This window comes from Triturus cristatus, chromosome 6, assembly GCF_964204655.1.
Source record: "Triturus cristatus chromosome 6, aTriCri1.1, whole genome shotgun sequence".
In the NCBI taxonomy this organism is placed as follows: Eukaryota; Metazoa; Chordata; class Amphibia; order Caudata; family Salamandridae; genus Triturus; species Triturus cristatus.
In genome coordinates, this window is record NC_140589.1 from 292,085,260 (window position 1) to 292,099,377 (window position 14,118).

The window sequence follows — 14,118 nt, forward strand, 5'->3', positions numbered from 1 at the left end:
TGACGGCAGTTACTGGGCCTATTGAAACTGTGGTCCAGTTTTTTAGGAGGGCATACTAAAACCTAGTGTGAAGCACTGGAGATAAGGGCAAAAAGTGGAAATTGGAGTGACAACTGATTTTCAGGAATTAGGCATTCAAAAGCGTATCCTCTGTTGGCTGTTGCATAATAGTTTGGCAATAGGCCAGGTAAGTATTTGATTTGAAAGTCCTTCTTGATTTTGGTATCCAGCTATCTTGCCATATATTTTGCTTTATATATGAATTGTTATGCTAGGTACTACCATATTTCTTCACAGTGCATGATTTTGAGGTTGAACCCTCTGGGTTTAGGAATGCTCACGATTACCCACAGGTTGTGTCCTAGCGCTGCAGAGAAAAACTGAAAAACACACCTCTCAAATATGTAAAAAATAGACTCATGAAACTGAAGAGAGAAACTTTTTCAAGTATTTACAGAAGGAGTGAAGGTTAGTTCTGTGCCTAAGGGAAAGTGGGAGAGTATTCCAGAGTTTTTGGCTACCAGGTAGCAGTGGAAGAGCATGCTGAAATAGCCTCTAAAAGTAGAGGGGTCAGTTTTTCTAGAACTTAAGAATTGAAGGGGAAGTGAGGAGACCGGATTATAGTTACTGGAAATCTAAGGAGGCAAATAAGGTTTCTTGAGGAGTGGGACTACCAGAGCCTATTTCTTGGCCATCGGAGAATGGGCCTTGGCAAGTGAGTGGTAGTAGTGGTTTGTGAACACTGAACAAATCTGCGTTTCACCGCTGGCCAAATTCGACCTGGGAAAACATATGGGGTAACTAGCGCTATATAAATATGAACCTTTTTTCCTCTTCTATCCTTCCGAATCCAAATGACTGACTTAGCTATCCACTACTTAAATTACTTTCATATTTCACTATACTAATTCAACACTAATCATCTATGGGTCTCAGAGCAGCTTGCTGAAATCATTAAATTGATCTTAAAATAGATTTACAAAAATCGTTTCCATTAATGTTACTGGCTTCTTAAATCTTTCAGTAATAATGTTACAATTTTCTAATGCAATATACAGAATTATTATATACAATATTCAGAACTATTATTGCCCTATATTTTTCAGGTAGAATAGAAAGGATCAAAAATGGCAGACAGGAAAAAACTCTCAGGTGCTCAGTACAGAAAAAGAAAAGCGGCTAGAGAAATAGAACTATCCAAATTGAACAGGTCTATTGAAAAATGTCTACGTCCTCCAAAGAGTTCTCTTGAAGTTGCTTGTGCATCAACTTCAACCTCAGAAAAAGATGACGATATAGGCCTACCAGACAAGGACTTAGAAGTTAACAGCCGAGAGCAAGAAGAACACGTTGTAGTGGATACTGCAAAGGATAACCTTGAAAATGAAGATGGTGATCAAAGTAAACGCCCGGAAATAACTGAAGAAAGCGTTAAAATAGATTATTCAGATCCTGCTTCCTGGGAAGACTTACCAATAAGTAGAGACAAATTAAAAACTCTTTTGGTTGAAAATGGGCCAATACAAGTGAGCAAAAACTTTCCTTTAGATGAGAAAAAAAGGAAGTTTTCAGCTGTACATTATAAAAGAAAACTTCCAAATGGAGAAGAAGTTTACCGTGAATACCTCCCGTATTCAGTATCAACCGATAAGGTTTTTTGGTTTTGCTGCAATGTATTTGGCGGAAATTCAAGTTCAAGTACAAGTCTTACTCAGAATGGATGCAACGATTGGCATAACATATCAGCAGTTCTGTCTTCACACGAAAAGAGTGTTGAACATATTACCAACTTCCATAACTGGAAGGGCCTGTATACAAGTCTAAAACAAGACGCAACTATAGATAGTGCTAATACAAAAAAGCTTAAAGAAGAAGAAAAGTACTGGCATCAGATCTTAGAGTGTGTTATATCTCTTGTAAGAGTTCTAGGTGCACAAAATGTGGCCTTCCGTGGCAGCAGTGATAAACTTCATGCTCATGATAATGGCAATTTTCTTAAAATTGTGGAATTGCTCGCCATGTTTGATCCTACTATGAATGAACATCTCAGGAGAATGCAAAATAAGGGTAGAAGACATGCTCACTATTTAGGCAACATTATTCAAAATGAACTGATCCAAGTGCTATCAAACGGTATCAAAGAGAAAATCATTTCATTGGTTAAAAAGGCAAAGTATTTTTCAATCATCCTTGATTGCACCCCAGATATCAGTCGCACGGAACAAATGACCATGATCATAAGATTTGTGGATATCGTGCAATCTTCAGGAACAGAGTCATTTCAGTCTTCAGGTGAAGAATTCCAAGAAAGCAGCCTCGTGCAAATAAAAGAACACTTTTTGGGATTTGTGCCACTAACCGAAACCACAGGTGAATCGATGAGTCATGTTCTGAGAAATCAGCTCAAAAGCTTGTCATTGTCAATTGAAGACCTACGAGGTCAGGGTTATGATAACGGGAGCAATATGAAGGGCAAGGAAATAGGTTTGCAGAAGAAAATTCTGGATATTAACCTGTGTGCCTTCTATGTCCCCTGCAGTTCCCACACCCTGAACCTAGTGGTAAATGATGCTGCTTCGTGTTGCACTGAAGTAACAGCCTTTTTGGATGTTATACAAAGATTGTATGTATTCTTTGCAGCCTCTCCACATCGATGGGATATACTGAAACACCATATACCATCTTTGACTATAAAACCTCTGAGTGATACTCGGTGGTCAAGCAGGATCGATGCCTTAACTCCCATCAGGTACCAGTTACTGCATGTGTATGATGCGTTGTTTGACATTACTGAAGATTCGACTCTCAAAGGCTCTTCTGGTACAATGACTAAAGTTGAAGCTGAAGGTCTTCTGAACAGCATATCTTCATTTAAGTTTGTTGTGGCAGTTGTAACCTGGCACAGTATATTATTTCAAATCAATTTGACCAGTAAACTGCTGCAAGAGAAGCACTTTACTATTGAGAAAACAGTAAATGAGCTTAAAAATACAGAGGAGTATTTAAAAAACATGAGGAGGGACATGGAATTTGAGCGAGTTTTGGTTGATGCTCGAGAGCTGGCTGAAGAAAACAATATTGAGCCAATTTTTCAGCCAGAGATAAGAAGGAGGAAAAGGAAAATGTTCGCTTTCGAATCAAAAGATGAACCCATCTCTGACCCCAAAGAGAAGTTCAGAGTAAATTACTATTTTGCAATATTGGACACGGCAATTAGTTCTGTAAAAGAACGATTCACACAGTTGAATGAAATTGCAAGAATATTTGGTTTTCTGTACAATATAAGTGACCTCAAGATGAAAACTTCAAAAGAACTCATGGATTTGTGTATCAAATTGGAAACAGCTCTAACCCAGCGTAGACCTGGAGAAACCATATCTTTTCTAAAGGACATTGACGCGGCAGCTCTCTGCTCTGAACTTTCAGGAATAAGTCATCGAATACAAAAAAATGCGAATCCCGAATATGTGCTGAACTATCTGTGCCAAAACAAGTTAGAAAATGGTTTTCCTAATTTGTCCGTAGCTCTTCGTATCCTTTTAACTTTACCGATATCAGTGGCAAGTGCGGAGAGGAGTTTCTCAAAACTCAAAATTAATAAAAACCTATCTGCGCAGTTCCATGAGCCAAGAGAGACTCATAGGACTAGCCACAATTTCAGTAGAAAAAGGCATGGCTTACAAGCTTGACATTAGAGATCTTGTTAAAGACTTTGCTAAAATAAAGGCAAGGAAGGTATCATTGGATTAAGAGAAAGAACCCAAAACACCATTGAAGTTAGAAGGGAGAAAGTTAAAAACAGAATAAAATGTCATGAACAGTGTTTATTTAGTTCTTTAATGTTTGATGTGTTTTTTGTTTAATGTTGAATACAAGTTCTTTTATATCTAATGCATTAATTCTTCTAGCCTGGATGACAGGGGGAGAGAGTGATAGTAATAAAAGGGCATTTTTCAATTTTCGCCTAGGGCGGCAAAACACCTAGAAACGGCCCTGGTCACTCAGTGTACATATAATGTTTTCATATGCAATCTTGGTGCACAATTGGACCAGCACAATCTATTACAGAGATTTGCAAAGTGTCTAAGCTCGAAGAGAGTGGACCCTTTAATAAACAGCACTGCAGAACAGGGTAGTACAATTCATCAGTATTAAGTACATGTATCACTAGGGGTTGCTTTAATACACTAGACATTAGGCAGCGAAAAGAGATTCAACTTGGCTGTGATTCATCTGATTCTTGAAATAGCTGCTGCTTTGAGAACAGTTACTGTGAAATCAACGTGAATAGCAATAAAAAATGCCCATGATTAAAATGTCTTTCTATTGAAGTACTTTGGGATTCTCTTTCCGGTTGCTGCCGAAAGCCCTCTCCACATTTGTTAGTGATGTTCACACTATCTGAGCAAGAGGCGGTTCCTCTGCTAAGGGGGAGGAGCATCGCCCCCCTGCCTTTCACCACTGCAAAAGAGGAAAAATAAAATGATAATAACGTGCTGTTATTATCATTTTATTTTTCCGTGCTGAGGCAGTTTTGTGGGGTGGGGCTAGGCAGCGCAGGGGGGAGGAGCGGTGGGTAGACCTCCTAAGTGCGCATGAATGGTTGGCCGGCCGTCTCTGGACAGTCATGCGCACTTTACATGTTCTCCACCCAGGCTGCATTACAACCTGGGTGCAGAACATGCCCAGGCTCCCATTCCCCATTGAGAATTGAACCACAGCTCTCAGATCAATCACAACGCTGCACTGCAGCTTTATGATTGCCTTAGTGGAGAAGTGTGGCTCAATGATTGGAGCGGCAGACCCTGATGCAGAGGTCTAGCCCGGGACCAGGGTCCAATTGCCCGCCTCATCGGGTCTTGGGCTCAAAAATTCCACGGACCTGATAATTCTCGCCTCGGTGCCTATCCCCATCATGGAGTCCCACTCTGCAACTCTGGGCAATAGCTTGCTTAATCTCCACAACGTCCCCCACAACGCTAAGGATGCCTGACCTCCACCTTGGGGGTGCCCAGGAGTGGACGCCTCACAGGGAAAGCCAGGATGGGTTCCACAGCGGTATTCGTACCAGCGCCTTGAGACCCTTGCGGGTGAGTAGTGCGCTATACAAGTATCAAATTTACATTTTAGGGTAGCCTGGGTGCTTCCCGCTTCCTGTTCGAACAGAAGGATGTTGGTGTATTAATGACCCATTGCCTATATACTTGCTCTGTGCCCTGTTATTCATGCCTTGATTATGCTACAATTACGAGGCACACTGTATTTCCCCTGTAAATAATACACATATATTAAATATCTTGAATTAACACCGTAGGATTGCTGTGGAATGGCATTGTCTTCTGTTTTTAAAGATGTTAGAAAACACTGTAACCTTGACACATTTGTTTTCTACATAATGTGTTATATATCTATTGCCTAACTCCCAGGACACCCATGACAGCTATGTACCTCACTTGAAGATGTCCATTCCAGTGGGAAAAACACAGCATCAACTTAGCTTAAAAAGGAAGCTGTGAAGGAATTCACACCACCATCAAATTGACATTATTTTATTTATGGTATGCCGCAGTGCAAAGGCAATTTCAGTCCCATAAAATTTGTTCAAGAACAGAGCAGTTTTTTATCTGCTGCCTTCACACTGGCAGATCACACAGTGCGCTGAAATCAGTGAAGTTCAAAGACAATATTGCAACGGTACATTGATTCTTGCACCAGGAGCGAAGGTTTATTTTAAGGTTTTATAGCTCTTGTGGTTTTTATATCATTCTTTCCAGGAAGTGTAGGTCAGACTTCTTTGTAGTACATTCAGCTTAGAATATTTATTTTTGTTCTTATCCCTAAAATGAGAACAGACCTTTATCAATGGATGTGTTCACGTGGCAGGTGAGATGTGGGTGACATTTTTGTTTTCTTCTCCTAATGCACATACTGTTTGGCAACAAATATGAGGACAATTTTTTAGTAGTGTGTGCCCGCCTGTTTAAGATTACCTTTGTAAAAACTGTACAAAAGTGACAAAAAGACAAAAAAGATAAAGGGAATATAAAACCTATCTCAAATTTCAGGAGGGTGCTTAACCTGTTTGTGTTAAATTGTGTTTGGGATTCTCCTTAGCACTAGCTTGTGGAAATTGTGTAGTGGGTCAGTCTGAAACTAAGGATTGCGATGTGAACAGCAACTCCCTTGCCTCTCAGCACACCAGTTGCAGGCGAAGTAAGTGAGCTGGGCCCGGAGGCACCTGAAGAGACCTTTCTCCCCCTCGTCCTCCCTGCATAGCTCCTTTAGTTAGGGAAAGGCAACCTCAATGTAGCCATCTTGATTTGGAGCCCTCCAGCTTCTTTGAGCCCTGGGCAGTTCAGAGAGCTTTACACTTCCTTTAATTCTGACAATGGAGGTGTGCCAGCCTGTGGGCTGCACCCAGGAAATGTCAGTTTATTTTTTATTTATTTGAGAGTTTTTATATAGTGCTAGCTAGACCCGAAGGTATCAGAGCGCTTTACAACAGTAAATGTTCAGATCAAAGATAACAAGTCTATACAGATCATCTGAGTCAGAACACTTTACAACAGTAAATGTTCACAACATATTTGGAGGTGGAAGTTTGATCTAGCATCTTTGGATTGGGCATGGACACCCACCAACTAGAACTCTCTACCTCCAATTGTAAACTACTGCACAGGGGCAGAGACTTTGAGAAGACATAATTTGTTGCTTAAAATACAATTCATTTTGCTTAAATGAAGGTCTTCTAATTCCTTTCAATCCATTTATTCTTGAGTCATCTTATTTTTGTCTAAAAAAGACTGAACTATTCCATAGTTTGAGAAGGAATTATAGGCTGTTAATAAATAAGTGATGACTCAGGATAATGACTGGAGGATCAGCCTAAACCTTTTTCCTTCCTCCTCTTTTTGCTGTACTGTTTTTATTGGCTTTAGGACTCTGAGCACGTTAGTGCTGCTAACCAGTGCTAACGTGCATGTGCTTCTCCCTTTAACATGGTATAATTGGTTTATACCTGATTGGCATTTTGTTGTACTGATAAGTCCCTTGTAAAGCATATACCCAAGGCCTGTACTTCAAATGCTACAAGTGGGCTGCAGCACTGATTGTGCCACCCACAGAAGTAGCTTTTCGAACCTGTCGAAGGCCTGCCACTGTAGTACCTGTGTGTGCAGGTAATTGCCACTTCGACTTGGCATTTAAAACTACTTGCCAAGCCTTAAACTCTCCTTTTATTACATAAGTCACCCCTAATGTAGGCCCATAGTAACCCTAAGAACAGGGTGGCATTTAAGTAAAAGGTAGGGCATGTACCTGTTTGTTTTACATGTCCTGGTAGTGACAAACAGCCTATTTAGTTTTTCACTACTCTGAGGCCTACCCCTCACATAGGTCAGCATTTTGAATTCCTTAATATACTTTTAAGCTGTAATTCCTGATCAGAGAAGGGTAGCTTTTTCATGTTTAATATGTTTGGAATGGTAATGACAAAATCCTCCTGAATGGTGAAATTGGATTTAACATTACTGTTTTAGAAACATCCCTTTTAGAAAGTGGACATTTCTCTGTACTTACCACAATTTGTGCCTGCCAGCCTGTCTCCAATACACGTCTGGGTTTGGGTGACAGCTACACTTAGTACATTCCCTCTCGATAGCCACACACAAAGGATACTTAGCTGCATCTGCAGTCATCGGCATACTAATGGGTCTTTGTGGGCAGAAGGAAGGGGAGGGACTGGATTGAGCCTGTCTGTCTCCTATGAGATTTCTGAATAGAGCAGCTCCCCAGTCCCAGCCCCACCGGCAGGCCAGCAGACCTAGGACTGCTGATTGGTTTTCCCAGCTCCAAGCAAATCTGAGCCCTCCTCTCACACCTGCCCAGGTCCCTTAAAGCTTTGCTGGGTGCACCCCTAATCATTCTCCTCCATCTTGTGAGCTGCAGCCTACATGTGCCCCAGATTGCAGTGAGCAGAGTCCAGGAAGTGGTAAGGAGGCAGACTAGTGCTGTCTCTTCCCTAAAAAACTATTTTCCCTACCTGTGATTGCATCATCTTTTCTTTTTTAAATTTCTTTAACTGTCTTTGCCTGTGGTTGTTACAGTTTAAAATTATAGTTTAAACCTGCCCGTGATTGCATAATTCATCACCTGTTTTGTGTGTAAACTTGTGGTTTTTCCTGCCCGTGACTGCTTCCATTTAACCTGTTGAATTGTGGGATTTGCAGTGCAAACTCTGTAGTTTTTCCCTCTCATTCCCCGTGACTACCAGTTTTTCCCTCCAAATTTCTCCTTTGCTCTGTACTAAGACCTGTATGTTAAGCAATGCACCCCCAACCACCATTTTCTGTTAACAAGTCAGTGAAACCAGCCCACCTCCTCCCCCGAAACAGGGATACTCTACATCAGAGGGTGCTCTGAGACAGCAGTAATCTGCAGTGTGCTGTTTAAACTGTATTTAATAGGGACCGTGTACTTCGTTTTTTGTCCAGGAGAGGGAGTTAAGTTTTATTCAGACAGTATTGTTAAAGGACAAGTTTGGCCCTTACCTGCAGAAGTTTAAAGTGTGGATTGAGCATGTCTGTCTCCTAGGAGATTTCTGAATAGAGCAGCAGCCTCCAACTCCCTGGCCAGCAAACCTTGTCTGAATTAGCTGGGACCTTATATAGTCTGCTATTGTTTGGCACCTGTGTACACTGATTGGTGGTTGTATCTGGTGCTTCTATTGGATTAGGGTTAGTGTCCTCATTGGTTGGATATTTGAGGGTTCTGATTGGTTTCTGGGTCTGTGATTCAATCAATGTAGGGTTGGGACTAGGGCTAGGGTTAGGATTTCTATTGAAAGTAGGGACTAGAGCTTCCTGTGTTATTGGTTGTTGGGACTAGAGTGGGACTAGGGCTAGGGTTAGGCCTTTAATTAGAAGTAGCGATTTGGCCTACTGGTGTGATTGGTTGCTGGACCAGGTGTGGGACTAAGAGTAGGGTTAGGCTTTCTATTGGAAGTAGGGACTAAGGCTTCCTGTGCCATTGGTTGCTTGGACTTGGGTTGGGACTACTGGTAGGGCTAGGGCCTCTATTGGGTGTAGAGATCTGTTTTTTTTTAAAAAAGGATTGGTTGCTTGGACTAGCGCTAAGATTGACTGTAAGGTCCTAGTCTCCAACTGGTTCCAGATTTTAGGGGTAGTGTTGTGATTGGATAGTGTTAGGGCTAGGGTTCCCATTGGCTGGAGGGGTCACCTGATTACTAGGGCTATAAAAGGCCAGGGTTAGGGCGTCTCAGCCCAGGCGTCGAGGCTAAGGGCGGAGAGGCTAAGGGCAGTTGCCTGTTTGAGCCTGTGGAGACTAGTCGGGACCAGAGCCAGATATGCTGCCCATGTTTCCATTCAGTAATACCCACCCACAATTTATTTTCACTATAGATATGTACCTATCTTAGTGTATTGCTTTGTATAAACATGTAGAATAATTATGTTGTTAAAAAAAAAATCATCTTTGGTCTACATGCACTTGCTTCCATTGTGCATCTATGTACCTCCATGTATTTGGATCTGTGTACCTGTTACTTTTCTCCTGAAAAAGCATATCCAATGCACTACCCTATTTCTCATCCTGTACCTCTATCAATATCTTTAATCTACATATACTTACCTCTTTTATGCATCTATATGCTTTCAATGTACTTATGGATCTATATATTTATCACTTTCTTCTAATTTGGCATTTCCAATGTACTACCCTATTTCTCAGCCTATACTTCTCTCAATATATCTTTTAGCCCAACTTTCTGACTCATCTCAAACTACTTTCTACTACACTTTCAAATGCACTACCCTATCTCTCACCCTATACATCTATCAATATATCCTCTACATCCACTCTCTCATTTATCCCATACCACGACTATGATCCCCAAAATAACACTTTCTAGACTCTCTCCTATTCTACCCCTCCTTGCATCATCTGACACCTCTTTTACTATACCGATCCCCCAAAACAAACCTCTCTAAACTCTTCCCTCTGACTCTTCCCCTCCACAATCCCTATTTACTCATCTAAAAGCCTCCTCCTACTGCTATGACTTGAAAAAAGAAATAAAAAAAGAAGAAAAAAAAAGAAAAAGACCTTCACTCTTCTATCCCTCCACTATCCTTTTCAATCAAAATAACAGACTAACATGTTCATTTCTCAAATTCCATATTCCACTATACTAACTCACCACTAATCCTTTATGGGTTCTAGAGTAGCGTGCTACTCGCCAATAAAGCGTTTCAACACCACATCAGGGTTACAAGCGCTATATAAATGCAAACCTTTTTTTCCTTTTTATACCCCTCCCCAACCTTTCTCAATCCAAATAACTGACTAACAAATCCACCACTCAAATTAATTTCATGTTTCACCATACAAATTCAACACTAATCCTTATGGGTTCCAGAGTAGCGTGCTACTCGCCAAAAAAGCGCTTCAAAACCCCATCAGGGGTAGCAAGCGCTATATAAATACAAACCTCTTTCCCTCTTCTATCCAGCCACCTACCCTTCTCTATCCAAATAACTGAATAACATATCCACCACTCAAATTACTTCATATTTCACTATACTAATTTTCAACACTAATCCTTTATGGGTTCCGGAGTAGCGTGCTACTTGCCAAAAAATAGCTTCAACACCCATCAGGGGTAAAAGGTGCTATATGAATGCAAACCTTTCCTTCCCTTCTATCCCTCCGCTATCCTTCTCACTCCAAATAACTGACTAATATCAACCACTCAAATTACTTTCATATTTCACCATACTAATTCACCACTAATCCTTTATGGGTTTCCGGAGTAGCGTGCTTCAACACCCCATCAGTGGTAACAAGCACTATATAAATACAAACGTTTTTTCCTCTTCTATCCTTCTGCTATCCTTCCGAATCCAAATAACTGACTAATCTATCCACCACTTAAAATTTACTTGCATGTTTCACGATACTAATTCAACACTAATCCTCTATGGGTCCTGGAGTAGCGTGCTACTTGCCGAAAAAAGCGATTTGACGCCTCATCAGGGGTAGTAAGCTCTATACAAATGCTATTACAATACAATGCAATACAATACAATAGGTAGTGTCTTGCCCTCACACAGAGGGTTAGCCTGGCAGACAGAACTGGGCAGAAAGGGGACCTGTGCACTTTGAAGACTTTGATTTGAAGTCACCTATGCTTTAAAGGCACTTTTGGTTATAAGTACTGGATCTTCGACCCCTTCCTATCAGACACTTTTCTGGACCTGTAACCAGACATCGATGGCTCTACATCTGCACATTGCCAGAATGAACTGCTCTGCTGCCAGGAGGGACTGCCCTTATGCTAACTGCTCTGCTGTATTGGCCTGCTGCTTGCTGTGCTGCAGGAGAGACTGCCACTTTGCTACCTGCCTTTTGTTGCTGGCCTGCTGCCTACTACCTACTGCTGTGCTTGACTTGAGTGCTCTCCAAGGGCTTGTTGGCTGGCCCCCTGCTTTTGAATCTCTGAGCCATCAAAGATTTTGCTACACCTCTGCTGCCATGGTACTCTGACTGAGTCCGGCAGCTCAAACGACTATGAACTAAGCACTCCCTGCTTCCAGAGGTCAGCGCCCTGGCCTGTGAGGCCCAAATGCAGTGCTCGGCAACTGGCTGAAACCCTCGGTTGCCCTTCATGTCAGCACTGGTGTAAAACTATAGATGAGAGCGGCACCACGGCTGAGTATCTGAAGAAACAGCTGCAACCCTTGTTGACATATTGCCTTGGCAATGTGTGGTGCCATGATGACATCAGCCCTGCCCAAACCACCTCAGAGCAAGCCGGAGGCCGTGCTGACCTCCTGCTACAGCCTCCATCAGTGGAGTCCAGCAGGGAGAAAAGATCACCACTTCATCGTCTCTTCCCGGGTCATCCGACCGCTGGGCCTGTCTCCGTTTGAACGAGGACAGTCCCACACCGCTCGAATAATGTACTGTGTGGTGAAGATCGGAACCCCGAGGTCCCAACTGCAGAACCGGGCACTTGCAGGTGGCCAACCTTGATCGAGTTTCTCCGGTCCCAAGAGACCTGTCCAGGAATGCACAAAAAGTGCTGCTTTGGCCATTGTTTTTCCCGCACATGGCAAGGAAATAGCACACCTATGCAACACCCCCAATCGTAGTGCTGCCAGTACGGGGATTGGCAATGTGTTTCTAGTCAATAATTGGGCAACTTGCATTTAATGCTACATCTTTAAATTGAATGTGATTCCTTTAAATGGGTGGGCAACTTGCATTTAATGCTATAACTTTGAATTGAATGTGATTCTTTTTCTTTTTAGAGTTTTATATAGCGCAAACTAGACCCGAAGATATCAGGTATCAGAACGCTTTACATGAGCACCAGTTACGTTACACAAGGACACATTCATTTTTGTTAGGCACGGGGAGATTAGGGGCCTCATGTAGGAAGCCAAATACTGGTCGGTAACGGCCGAAATTCGGCAAATATCCCGTTACCGACCGGTATTTAGGCATTTGCGATGTAGGTGGCTGATTTTCTGGATTCGGTATTTACCGAATCGGAATTTAAGAAATCGGTAAAATACCGATTCGGTAAATACCGAATCCAGAAATGCTATGTAGGGGGCACTCAAGTGAGTGCATCATTGGTGTCTGGATTCGTTATTTACCACCAACTACAAGTTGATGGTAAATGACGAATACCTTTCAAAAAGCATTTTTGTGCTATTTGAAAAGTGCACGTATGTGCGCCACATGTGCACACATGCACGAATCAGGGGTGCAACAGGGTGTCAATGTGACACCCTGCCACCCATGATAATGCCTCCCCTATTACCGATTCGGTATTTACCAAATCGGTAATGGTAACTGGCTTCCCATTCATTCCTATGGGCCTCCAGGCCCATAGGAATGAATGGGAAGGGATGCATTATTACCGATTCGGTAAATACCGATTCTTAAATACCGATATTTACCGAATCGGTAATAATTACCGATTGTTTACCTACATTACATTTACCGATTCATAAATACCGAATCGGTAAAATTCGGTATTTAAGAGTCGGTAAATATAATTTACCTACATATGGCCCTAAGTGATTTGCCCAGAATCACAGGATGTTGAGCATCGTTGCCAAACCTCAACCCGGTTCCCCAGCTTCAAGGTCGACCGCTCTAGCCGTAAAGCTACATTTCTTTCAGTAAGTGGGAAAATTGCATTTAATGTGGCATCTTTAAAAAGTGCATAACTGAAAAAGTATACATGTTATGTTTATTGTCTTGGTCTTGTTTCGTTCAGAATATGCTAAGCTATATTTCTAAACTTGTGTGGAGTCTTTTTGTGGAGCGTTCATTGTATTTCTGTGTGAGTGTATTTCACAAATACTTTACACATTGCCTCTGTTGATAAGCCTGCCTGCTCTGCACCAAGCAACCAGAGGGTGAGCACAGGTTATCTTCTTTGTGCATCTTGCTTACCCTGACTAGAGTGGTGGGTTTGGCCTGGCCAGGGTGTACACCTTATCCAACCAGAAACCCCATTTTTAATAACGATGAGGTAGAACCAGGCATATAAGTGACAGTAAACTCATACTGTACAAAGAAAATTGCCCGTCCAGCATCTTGACTAATCCTGAATTGAACATTTTGCAAATATAGCAAATTCTGATGATCAGTTCAAACTTTAAATATTTCTCCAGGGCACACTGAAAGATATCTCCAAACACTTCAGTATAGTCTTTAAATGAAATTAAATGGAATATAGGGGCTCAAGCCTAATCAATGAACATCCACAGGCATCTGTTCTCATAGATGTCAGTTCAAAGAACAAATGATTATCTGAATCATTCATAGAATAGCCAAGATAAGGAAACCAACTCACCCTTGTTTCTCTTTCTCAGGAGATGATTAAAATGACTTCCTTATGACCTTCTTCTTCCTTTTCGCCTCTCTTGCAATCTGTGTTTAATCAACATCACTAAATAAATAAGCTTGAAAAATGAAGTGGAAGATTCCAAACAGACCAACTCATACTTAATTTCTTCATTCATATTTTATCAAAATATATTATCTGAGTTCTTTCAAATTAGGGAATTTCAGCGACCAATT

At 41.6% G+C, this 14,118-nt stretch overlaps 1 protein-coding gene across 1 annotated transcript; it reads left to right on the forward strand.

The window, feature by feature from the left end:
- The first annotated feature begins 1,127 nt into the window (after positions 1 to 1,127).
- LOC146816775 (zinc finger MYM-type protein 1-like) lies at positions 1,128 to 3,689 on the forward strand. Its single transcript, XM_085609565.1, has one exon. It carries the CDS (start codon positions 1,128 to 1,130, stop codon positions 3,687 to 3,689), a length of 2,562 nt encoding a protein of 853 aa, XP_085465691.1.
- The last annotated feature ends 10,429 nt before the right edge of the window (positions 3,690 to 14,118 follow it).